This window comes from Manacus vitellinus, unplaced genomic scaffold, assembly GCF_001715985.3.
Source record: "Manacus vitellinus isolate BGI_N305 unplaced genomic scaffold, ASM171598v3 scaffold_58_pilon, whole genome shotgun sequence".
NCBI lineage: Eukaryota > Metazoa > Chordata > Aves > Passeriformes > Pipridae > Manacus > Manacus vitellinus.
In genome coordinates, this window is record NW_021940671.1 from 1,842,072 (window position 1) to 1,853,305 (window position 11,234).

An 11,234-nucleotide genomic window follows, 5' to 3' on the forward strand; every position below is an offset into this window, starting at 1 on the left:
CGGCTGTGGGAGCTGCTGTGCCAGCTGCTGACCACAGCTCTGCCCAGGCAGCACTGGGAGATGGGCAGTTGGAAAATAAAATCAGTCCCATTTTTCTAGAAGAGACCAGGTCCGTGGAGGTGCCTGGTGTGTCTGGATAGCTCTGGAGCTTCTTGTGGATTATTCACCCAGCTCCACATGCTGCCAACCAAAATAAATCAATTCAGCTCTTGTTTCCATTTTAGGAAAATAAATCCTCTGGGACAGGCTGGGAGGTGGTGCCCTGCTAGGAGCCACGTGCTCCCCGTCCCAGCCCTGGTGGGATGTGAACCAGACTCAGAAACTGCTTGGCCCTACTGACTCATGCCTATGCCTTGCAGAGGGCAGGTGATGCCCCACAGCTCAGGACAGACAGCAGGACACAAGCTAAGAGGTTTATTCAGCCTCCTGCACATCCAGCCTCCTGCCACCGAGCTGCCTGGAGAGCTCTCCCATGGCTTCGGTGACCTTATCCTTATCTCCCTATGTCCTTCAGCCTGTCACAGTGGCCAGTTGGAGCAGCAGGTCCTTTGAGGCTGGTTTCCCATGACACAGCCCCTTATCTTATAGCACTGAGCCCTCCCCATCAGCCCATCCCAGCTCTGTGCCTGCAGCACTGGGAATCACCCGTTTGTGCTGCAGGAGGGATCACCAAAAATCTTTCCCAGAATAAAAAGAGTCTGCATGAACCACCCACATTTCCCTCCAGCAACCTGGGAGAGCCTTGCTAGGGCTCAGAGCTGAGCTTGCAAGCTCATGGTCCTGAGATGCATCAGGAGCTCCTGGATTTCCACCTCGGCCCTGACCCCACCATCCCTCTCCCAGAGCAGGCACACTCCTCATGCTCCCTGCTCTGGCTGCTGTCCAATTGGTGCCAATAAAGAGCCTAATGCAAATTGCCCAGCATTCAACTGCTTAATTCCACCAGCCCCTTTCAGAGGTGGTTGTACATTTTATCAGAACTGACTTCTTAGAAAGAAAAAAAATAAAATCTCCCAAACACCTGCTCCTCTCCCCTCCCCATCCAGGAACAGCCCTGTGCCAACAGCATCAGTGTTGCTCTGAAAGCAGGATTTGAAGGCCAGATAAGGATGGTTCCTCTGTCTCCTTCAGCAGTAAAAGTCACTTGGTCTTGAATGATGTGGATATTGGGAAGTCCAATGCTTCTCCAGGAGAAATAAGGGAGCATTGGCCTCCTGGAATGATTTTGACAAGGGCCAGCAGAGCAGAGCTGTGTCTGAGGTGTCCTGTGCAAGGTGAATTGCTGATAAACATGATCCAGCCCCTTCTCCTGTGTGTGACAGAGGTCCCAAAATGCACAGACTGGGTCTGCATCCCTCCTGAGCAACCCCAGGGTCAGACCTGCAGGATGCCCACTCCTCCCAGAGGATGCTCACTCACTGTTATATCCTGCACACAGCATCTCCCTCAGAGCCAATATTAAGCCATAAACCATAATGTGTTCTGACACCACCTGATGTGCTGTAATTGCTCTAAACCCATGAAATGTGATGTCATTGCAGAGTGGCCGCTACCACTTTGTGTTACGGGTCTGATGGCTCCAAGCTGTTACCTCACAGCAGGCTGAGGGAGAGCAAACAGCTCCTGCTCCCCACTGGCCCTGGCTCTGCTCACCCTGGTACCCCAGAAATCCACATATCCCACCCCATCTCCTCAGACACGGGGGGAGAGGCTGATACAGAAGTGCCCTCTGTATTTTCAAACTGATTTTTCCATTTGCAGAAACACCAGGAGGGGTTACTTGTTTAAAACCTCATTCACTCAAAAAATCAGATCATAGTTAAAAAAAGCCCCAGATCTCCAGTTACAGTTTTTTCATTAGTCTGTGATACTTCAGACCATCCAAGAGCTTGGAAAGCTGCTGCCTGCACAAATCCAAGCATGCTGCCAATGGAAGAGGTCCTTAGTGCTAATTGCCCATGCCAACCCCAGGCATTAAGAAATTATTGCTAATGCAGCTTACAACAGCTTTTATAAGACACTATTAAGGAATTCACCAGAAAACAGAACCAAATAAAGCAGAAAGCGATTAAAGAAAAACAAAACTTACCCCAAACTGCCGGATCAGCAGGAACAAGAGCTGGAGCCATCATCTGAGCATGGCAGCTCCAAAGCTGAACTTGAAGCTCCCTTTGTCCCAGCACTGTTGCTGCTGCAGCCTGGGGCCTTCCCTAAATAACCTGGGGTGGGAGCAGGGCTCAGCTGTGACTCGTTTTCCCCCAGCAACTCCCTATGGAGTTGCAGCTGGTCCCTTGCACCTGCAGCCCTGCTCAGGCAGCCAGGTCAGGGCTGCAGTGGTGCACATCCAGCCAGGATGCTGGGCCTGAATGTGGTTCCAGGGGCATGTGCTTCCCCTGGGGTCCTTCCCATGAAAAGGGACAAAGCTGAGGTTGGGCCTGGGGTTGTTTTTTTTCAAAAGGCTGATAAAAATAAATCTTCAAAGGGGTGAGGAAGAGGAGGCACAGTTTGTGCTGGAGAGGTGTCACCCACAGGGATGACGGCTCCAAGTGGCACAAGGACACAGGGCTGTGACTCATGACTTTTCAGCATTCCATCCTGGTGTCAGTATCACATTTCGAGGATTATATTTTATTCATAAAAATTGCTGTGCTCACAGCCGTGCCCGGCAGAGCCGGCGTGTGGCTGAGCCTGGGGCTGGCAGTGCTGTGCACCACCAGAGGGTCCCAGCTCTGTAACAACTGCTGAAAATTAAATATAATACGTAAAACTGGGTGAGAGTCCCCAGGTTCCACCCCATGACCTGGAATGTGGGTGCCTTCATGGCACCCGAGTGCTGGGCCGGGGTTTACAGCATGTGATGGGCTGTTGTTGGTAACCGCAGCCCAAATGAGCCCGGGTGGAGCATGTGAGGTGGTATTTTTAACTCTGAGGTCCTGGTGACATGGAAAACTGGGTGCCTGGTCCAGGTGCTGCACAGATCAATGGAAAATTTCCCACCACCCATCGACAGCTCAGCTTTGCCAACCCCAGGCACTGCAGTGTGTTAACAAATGGTGCTTCTCCCCCACGAGCCCAGAGCCCAGCAGAAACCTCCACTAGGGAATTAGCTGGGAAGTGCTTCCCTGCAGAGCTGAAGGTGGCATGGCGAGATGGAAACAAGGATGGTGCAACCCCAAATTTCCCAGCTCAGAGCCTGATTTAGCATCCCCAAGCAGGAAAAACATTTTCAACCCCTTGAGAGGGTAAAGGCCGTACGAGCCCATGGTCCTTGCCAAGCTTGATGGCTCCCCAGCACAGTGTTAGCTGGGACTTGGAATTCACCCATCAGTGCAGACATCTCCCCACATCTCCCTTGTCCTTTTCCCCCAGGGGGAGGACCTGTGCCAGGCTGGGAGGTGGCACATGGTGGCATCCCCCCTCCTCCCTGCCACCCTCCCGCAGCCCTGCGCCCACCCTCGCCGGCTCAGCCGAGACAAGCGGAGGCTAAGAACATCCACTGGGTTTTATTCCTCAGGTCTGACAAGTAAAAGCACAAATTCTCTTTGGAAATAAGGAAAAAAAAAATTAAACCAAAACCCCAAACCAACGTTCAAAGCACGCGGACGGTTTGCGTTTCTCAGGACGGAGGCCGTGCCGTCAAGCTCCGCCGCCGGACACGTGTCCTTTGCAGAGATGTAGTTTAAAAAAAAAACAACTCATGGAGGAGGAGAAGACACAGGGCTACGGGTTTCCATGTCAATTCTAGAGGAAAAAAATGGCCCTTTTTTGCTACTGTTATAAATATCCCATCCGAGCGACTCAGAGCAAACAATAACCGTGAGGAGGACATCCGTTCTGCTTGGCCCCGTGGGCACAAAATCTCTACTGGCACCTCAGACTGCTACAAGCCCTCGGGGACGGTGGCCTGGCACCCGTTTGTGTGCCCCGGCTCTCAGCTGGCCCCCCCGGGGTGACGGGTGCTGCCATCCCTACGAGCGGCACCCGTCACCCTTGCCGGAGGCTGTCAGGATGCCGCGCCGCAGGGGACCAGGGAGCAGGGATCCAGGGGGAGAGGGGGCAGGGGAGGAGGGGTGCGGGCACGGCAGGCCGCGGGTGGCTGCTCAGGTGCAGGCGGCCTCCTGGCTCTCGACGGGGATCTCGCTGCCGCTGCCGCCCTCGCCGTACTGCTGGTAGGGGGGGATCTGGGGCGCCTCGATGATGAGCAGCCCCTCCGGAGACAGGGAGGCGAACACCGTGATGGGATCCACCTCGTAGGGCAGCCTGCAGGAGGAGGGGAAAGATGGGATGAGTTAGGAGGGCGGGCCACGCTGCATCCCTGGTGGACACCGACCCTCGGGAAGCTCACACAGGACCCCCAGCGTGTGGGGAACCACTGATGCCGAGGGACCAGCCCGGGTGTGGGGCTCAGCAAAGCCTCTGTTATTACTGTAGTGCCTGGGAATGTGTCAGGGATATTTAGAGCGGGCTCCTGGCCGGCCTGGCCCCCGTGGGAGCTCTGTTTAATCTCCCCGGCAGATGTGTTTGACGGGATGTCACCCGCCGCTTGTGCCTCTACAAAGCAGGAGTAAATCCTGGCCGTGCCGCAGCCCACGTCAGCCGCGAGCCTTGCCCGTAAAAGGAGCCCGAGCGCCGAGCAGGAGGGAGCGCAGCGCTCGCCCCAGCCTTCCCGTGGGAGTTTAGGATGCACAGGGCTCCTTCAGGGTGGAAAAGTGAAGCTGAGCCACTGCCAGCTGAGGAAACCCTTCCCATGCCTTGGGCTTTTTGCTGCCTCTCCCTGTTAACCCCTGCGGCCGGGGGGCTGCCCCCCACATCGGCTGCCTCGCCTTTGCCATTGTTGTTGCCAAAGTGAGCCATGGGTGAGTCAACGTGATAGCGATCTGAGTGACATCATGGAGATAAACGGATACAGAGACATCCGCAGGGATGTGCTCCGGGCTGGCAGTGGTGTCAGCCTGTCGTGCCCCACCGCACCCCGGGGGTTGGCTCCTCGCATCCCTCCCGCTCCCTGTGCCCCAGCCCTCCCCAAACACAGCCCCGGGCGTGGAGGAGACTGACAGAGCACCCCAAAAAAGGCCTCCTCCTCCTTCATCTCCCTCGGGAAGTCACTTTGTGGCCTGAACCAGCCAGGCACGTGCTGCAGAAGGGCAGATTTTGGGGTGAAAACAGTCCCTGTGTGTGTGAGCTGGGGCGCAGGGACTGGCAAAGCTCAGCCAGGCCAACCGGTACCTACTGGATTTTCTTGGTGAAGTTCTTGGAGACAATCCCTCCTTCCACCTGCTGCTCCTCGTGTTTGCCTGCAGGGAAGGCCAACACCCCACATCAGCACCTCACCAGGAGATTATTTTTTTCCCCAACAAACAACAACAGCAAAACCCAACAGGAAAGTTTTCCGAGCAGTTGTTTCCCTTCCCCTGTGCAAACCCTTCCCTGGGGAGGGCTCAGGGAGCCTCTCCATGTGGGGAAGGCGATGGTGGACACAGCACAGCTGTATTTCCAGTAAGAAAATGGGGTCTCACAGGCTGCCAAGAGCTGGGGCTTAAGAAAATAAAAATAAATAAATAATAAAACCTTTGGAGGTGGCAGCCTCCTCCCCTGGCCCCACTGGGCTGGGCTCCTCTCCACCACACTATCAGGATGGGGGGTCCCTGTGCCTGGAGCATCAGCCAGTGTCTGCCTGGACCCTCCTGACCTGGGGTTTCCCTCTGTGATGCTGTGAACCCCAAATAAATACCTGAGACTGTTCTGGGTGGCAGCCTCAAGCCCTCCCTAGTGACCCCAGCCCAGGGGACTCCGGGCCAGTGGAGGACATCAGTGCCAGGCTGATGGGCTGCTGAGGGCACTCTTGGGCACCCCAGATGTGGTGGACCCTGCACCCCCTGTCCCCACCATTAACTGACTTCTCAGGGACGTGCTTCTGCCCAGCTCAGACCCAGGCTGGGGCTGTGGAGCAGCTGCTCCCTTCTTCCCAGCCTCTCCCTCGGCCCCTTTAAAGGGAATCTCCCTCCGTGCCGGCCTCACCCCGGCTATAATTAACCCAGCCAGGCTGGGGCCCCTCTCTTGGCCGCTCACTGCAGGGTGCCGCCAGCCGGGGTAGAAAGCAGGGAGATTCACCCCAAAGGACACGTGTCCTTTTTCATTCTGGCAGCAAACCACCATGGCTTGTGAGCCAGATCCCCCCCATGGCACCCCCGAACTGCCTGTGGAGCTGCCCCAAAACCCTCCCCGGCTCCCGAGCACAGGGCTGCTGCCGCTGCCTTAAAATAAAGGGGATTTTGGCGTTTTACAGCAATTCCTTGAGCCGGCAGGACCGGCTGCTTTTCGTGCCCCATCCTGCTCTCACCTGACACCTCGACGTAGCCGTCCTTGGTTTTGACGGTCAGCTCCTCGGGTTTGAAGCTGTGCACGTTGACACAGACCTTCCAGGGCTCGCGGGGAAAGGGCGCGGGGCTGCGGCTCTCGGGGTACCCCCCGAAGTGGGCGCCGTAGCCGGGGGCCATGGCCGAGGGGCGACCCATCCCGGCGCGCAGGGGGCCCGGCCAGGTGGTGGTGAGCCGGGGCCGAGCCCAGTCGGGCCAGTCCGCCGTCAGGTCCCCGGGGAAGGGCGACAAGCCGAAATCATCGTCCAGCAGGCGCGAGGTCAGGCCGGGCTCCCGGAAAGGGTCTCGGATGCTGCGCCGGCCGGGATAATGGCAGGAGAAGGGCAACTGGCTGTCGGCCATGGCTTCCTTCGGAGGGGTCTGAGCGTGTCCCTGGGGCTCTCCCACGGAGCCTCAGCCTCTATGTGGCTGTTCCTGGCTGCAAACTTCCCCCGGGAGCCTGTCCCGGAGGAGACGCATCCACCCCGGGTGGGACGTGGGTGCGCGGGGACGGTCCCTCCTTCCCAGCACCAGGTGAAGGACGATGAGAAAATCGATTCAAGCTGAATCACCGGGAGCTGGAAGAGCGCAGGAAGGACGGAGGGAGCTCTCTGGCCGTGAGAAAACGCTTCCTGTCTGGCTGCGATCCCAGGACCGGGGAGAGGAAAATAAAACTTCTTGTCAAGAGAGAGTAAAAAAATAGTAAAACCAAGTATCCTGAGATTAAAAAGCTTCTCTCTCCCTTCTCACTCCCCAGCACTTTATGTGCAACTTTCCCTGCTGCTCCCGGAGGGGAGCAGCAATAAATGCCTGAGCTTGGAGCCCAGAAACTTCTCTAACCTTCCAGCCGTTGGGCGAGCACTATTTATATAGATTTGGGAGGAGGGGGGTGGTGTGTTTTGCAAGTCCTGCCCTGTCAGCCGAGTATTTTGGAGAGGATGAAACAGCCGTGGAGAATCCGGGCTGTGGCAGCTGACCACTCCTGCTAGCCCGAGGATCCCGACTGCGCTGGGGCCACGGCACTTCAGCAGCTGCCCCAGCCCCCGCTGCCCCCTCCTGCCGCCCTGCCTGCCCAAAATAGCCCGGGCTGGCTTCTTTCACCCCAGTGTCACCTGTTAAAAATACCTTGGTGGGGCTGACCAAGCTGTTCCCCTCACTGTAAAGCCACGTGTCCCCACGCCACCGGGTACCACTGTACCGGGAAATGGGTCACTGGTGGCACCCCCAGCACAGCACAGAGAGGGCGGTGGAACCCTGGCACCCCCAGCACAGCACAGCGAGGGCGGTGGAACCCCGTGGGTGGGTGTTTGGGGGATGCGGGGCAGGGAACAGGATGCCCCTCTCCAGCACCGCTTCCTTGGCCACCTTCACCTGTTGGGCCCAGAGAAATGTCCCCTAACTGGGAGAAGGAGAGGGACCCCGGGAAGCAGGCAGGGTCCCCACGGTGCTGCTCGGTACCTGCCTCCTCCTCGCCCCGCCGCGTGCCCCGGCCCTGCCGCAATCCCGGTGCGGGCAGGGCGAGGCGCTAATCACAGCCGCGGCCGGCTAATTACAGGGCAGCGGCTGGGAGCGAGCCGGCCGCCGCGGGGAGAGGCGCGGCGCGCTTGCCGGGGAGCCTCCCGCGAGCATCCACCCGGAGTACACACAGCCCCAGCCCGGGCGACATGCAGGGGTACCGCTCGGCAAGAGGGACTCCCCGTGGAGGTGATCCAAGCAGCGCCCCGGCGAGCAGTGGGATGCGCTGGACGGTGGGATGTGATCAATGAAGGTCATGTTGGATACGGAAGAACTTCCTCTTGCCGCATCCTGGCTCTGCCTCATGCTCCGTCTCTCCAGCATTTGCAATTTTTCTAATGGACTTGATGGAACTAATTGCAGCAGGAAGACTTTAATGCAGCGCAGGCCGCGCAGAGATTCAGCCACCGGTCACTCCGTGGCATTAATGACGCTGCACCGACGTGACATCGCTGGGGGCGGGGAGCTGCCTCTCCTGGGCCGGGACAGGGCTTCCTTCGCTTCCGTGGAGGCAGCTGGTATCACAGGGGTCTCCCTGGGGTCCAAGGGGGATGCCTGAAGATGCCTGGGGAAGTCCCAGGTGCCGGCTGAGCACCCCTGGTGCAGGGAGGCAGCTGCCAGCAGAGAAGCTGAGCATCCCCTTCCATGCCCTTCTCCTGCCTGGCTGCCCCTGCCTGGCTGGGGGCTCTTGCTGCCCACGGGTGACAGTAGGGGGGCCTGGGGGATGTGGCCACGCACTGATCCTGAGCTGAGTGGGGCACCTCTCACCGTGGCTGGGCAGTAGGGTCACTCCAGCACTGACATCTGCACCTGCTCTGGCAAACACCAGAGCACTGGGAGAGGGGGACAAGCCCCAAGGATGTTTCGGGCAGCCCCACGATCCTATTGTGTTTCCAGGAGCCTCACAACATCCCCAGTCCCACATTTTTCCCACATAGCTCCAGGCCATTCTCCCTCCCCGGCCAGGAATTCTGCCTGTCGCCTCGTTCATCCCCATTAGTCACACGTCCCCTCCCACCCGCTCTGGGCCATCCCAATTTAGCTCCTGTTGTCACTCCAAACCTCCCGACTGCCTCCCACTGCTGAGCCACCCCACGACATCAGTTCTGGGAAGCATGAAGTGCCCTTGCAGCCTCCCTTCTGCTCCGAGTGACCTGGAGATGCTGCCCCGTGTTCCCAAGACCCATCTGTGCCACGGCCAGACCTTTCCTGGGTGCCCATCTGAGACCTGTTGGGGACAGCATGGGGACCTGGCCCAGTGCTGCTGCTCCCCTGTGGGGCTTCCAGCCAGTCCAGGGGCACACCCCAAAGTGAGGGTGCTGAACAATCCCAGTTGCCTCTGCCTCCTGGCAAGAAGGTGACCATGGCAGGAGCTCTGTGCAGGGCTTGGAGTAAGAGCTGTGCAAACAGGGAAAGGCACAGCCCCAAGGAGAGCACTGTTGAGCCCAACAGTGACCTCCATGGAGAGATGGACGGATTTCTGGCTTGGACTTCCCATGCCTGAATAGGGTGGGGGGATCCAAAGTGCCTGGCAAAGGGCAGCAGAAGCCTGGCCCAGCAGGGAAAGGAGAGCTGCCAGAAATACTAGCCCACAACTTTTTTTTCTTCAGCCAGTGCCCTGAGGAGCCAGTCCTCAGCAGCTGGGAGTGGAGGCACATGCCCTTCCCTGTGGAGCAGCTGAAACAACCCAAAATATCCCACTGTGCACAGTTGGATCCAAAAGGAACACAACAAACAGGGCTGTGATGCAAAGGAAATACTGTCCGAACCTTTATTGGAACCTTTTTCTAACCAGGCTAACAACTCAAACACCCAGTAAGACTAAAGGATACAGAACACATGTCGATGGAGAGCAAGGGGAGCTTTACAATGAACTCAAACAAACAGATGCACCAATGTCATTTGGTGTGGAATCGACCAATGGGCGAGAAAACAGAGACACTGTTTCCCTCACGGCTTTTCTCATGCCTTGGCTTTTCTAGATCTTCTCATTCCCTGGGTTTTGAAGGTGGAGAGCTGTCCCAGGCCTGTGAGGATCAGGGTGTTTTTCTTTAGGCAGTAGCCCAAAAGTTGGGATGCTTGACCACGATGCTGTTGCTACAACAGCAGATGTACCGGTGCTTCAGGGACCCTCCCAGTCATGTGCAAACTTCCAGGTAGCAGCAAAGTCATGAGAATTATTTGTTCTCTGGTAAAGAGGTAATAAAACCCCACTGGACACTACAGGGCAAAGTCTTCACTTAGGCACCTGAATCCATCCCTTTCTCAGATCAACATCCCAATTGCCCCAAGGCTGAGCACCCAGCAGCTCCCAGCCAGCTCCCTGGGAACAGCCCAGCACTGGGCACGTATCAATGCCAGAGCCACGTCCACACTCCACCACCACAGGCATCTCTGCCCATGGAGCACAAACACCTCCCACTCAGGGAAAGAGGACACTGGGGCAGATCGTGATTTTTAGCACGTCCCATGCTCTTTCCAAAGCTGGGGGAGGATTCCTGCAGCAAGCTCTGCTTGTGTTGGAAACAGCAGCAGAGACCTCCCCAGTCCTGCCCTGGCCACCTTTCCTGAGCTCCCACCTGGGCAAAGCTACTGGTTCTGGCACAAAGCTCAGGGAAGGGGGGAAAGCAGGACATGGCACAAGGGTCTCAGGATGGGGCAGTGTGGACATCCTGCCTTCCTGGTAGAGACCACGGCCAGTCACTTCAACCCTATCCTCTTCCTCATCATCCATGCAAAGGTGACAAGTATTCCCCTCTCCCAGAGGGAAGAGGGGACCAGCAGTGGGAGATCAGAGATCTCCAGGGATCTTTGGTGATCCAGGCAGCCCTATTCCATATGGCAGAGGAGGAGGAGGAGGGTTATTCCTCCACAAGAGCTGGCCTGTCACCTCTGAATGCCCTGCACCTTTCCAGGGGGATGTGATTTGTCAACAGGAGCTGGTCCAGGGAGATGGAGAATTTTCAGCTGCCTTGCCCATCTCTGTCACAATGAGGTTCTTCCCTAAATCACTGATGGTGAAGTCCAAATGAGCCCAATTTGCCTGTTTCTCTCCAACATATATGGCAACACCTCAAAGGCTCCTACCTTCATAGACCCAATGGCATGGCCCAAACAGCTTTTTTAAATTAATGCTCAATAAATAGAAGAAATAAATATTAAATAGAGGCCAAGTCCTCTCAGCCTGTTCAATATATGTACAATGCATAGCAAAATAACAGTGATTGGCTGTTGCAGACAAATTTGGTACAAATTCAGTCCCCAAAACAACAAAAACATTGAGAAAGTTGCAGTCAACATAAAGCAAAGCTCAGCTGAATGCTGTAAGCCATGAAGAAAAGAACAAACAGAACAGTGCTTTGA

At 56.8% G+C, this 11,234-nt stretch overlaps 1 protein-coding gene across 1 annotated transcript; it reads right to left on the bottom strand.

Annotated features, from left to right (window-relative positions):
- Positions 1-3,484: 3,484 nt before the first annotated feature.
- HSPB8 (heat shock protein family B (small) member 8) lies at positions 3,485-7,342 on the bottom strand. The gene is made up of 3 exons (XM_008925812.4): positions 6,341-7,342; positions 5,231-5,294; positions 3,485-4,260 (listed from the first exon to the last, which is right to left on the bottom strand). The coding sequence occupies exons 1-3, from the start codon at positions 6,717-6,719 to the stop codon at positions 4,101-4,103; spliced, it is 603 nt and encodes a 200-aa protein (XP_008924060.2). The 5' UTR covers positions 6,720-7,342; the 3' UTR covers positions 3,485-4,100.
- Positions 7,343-11,234: the final 3,892 nt, after the last annotated feature.

Bases quoted from the DNA above. Each gene is read 5' to 3' on its own strand.
- HSPB8 (XM_008925812.4), bottom strand. From the start codon at position 6,719: ATGGCCGACAGCCAGTTGCCCTTCTCCTGCCATTATCCCGGCCGGCGC. The intron at 5,295-6,340 runs GTGAGAGCAGGA...CCTTCCCTGCAG, and splicing joins CGGCTACGTCGAGGTGTCAG to GCAAACACGAGGAGCAGCAG. The intron at 4,261-5,230 runs GTAGGTACCGGT...CTCCTCCTGCAG, and splicing joins AACTTCACCAAGAAAATCCA to GCTGCCCTACGAGGTGGATC.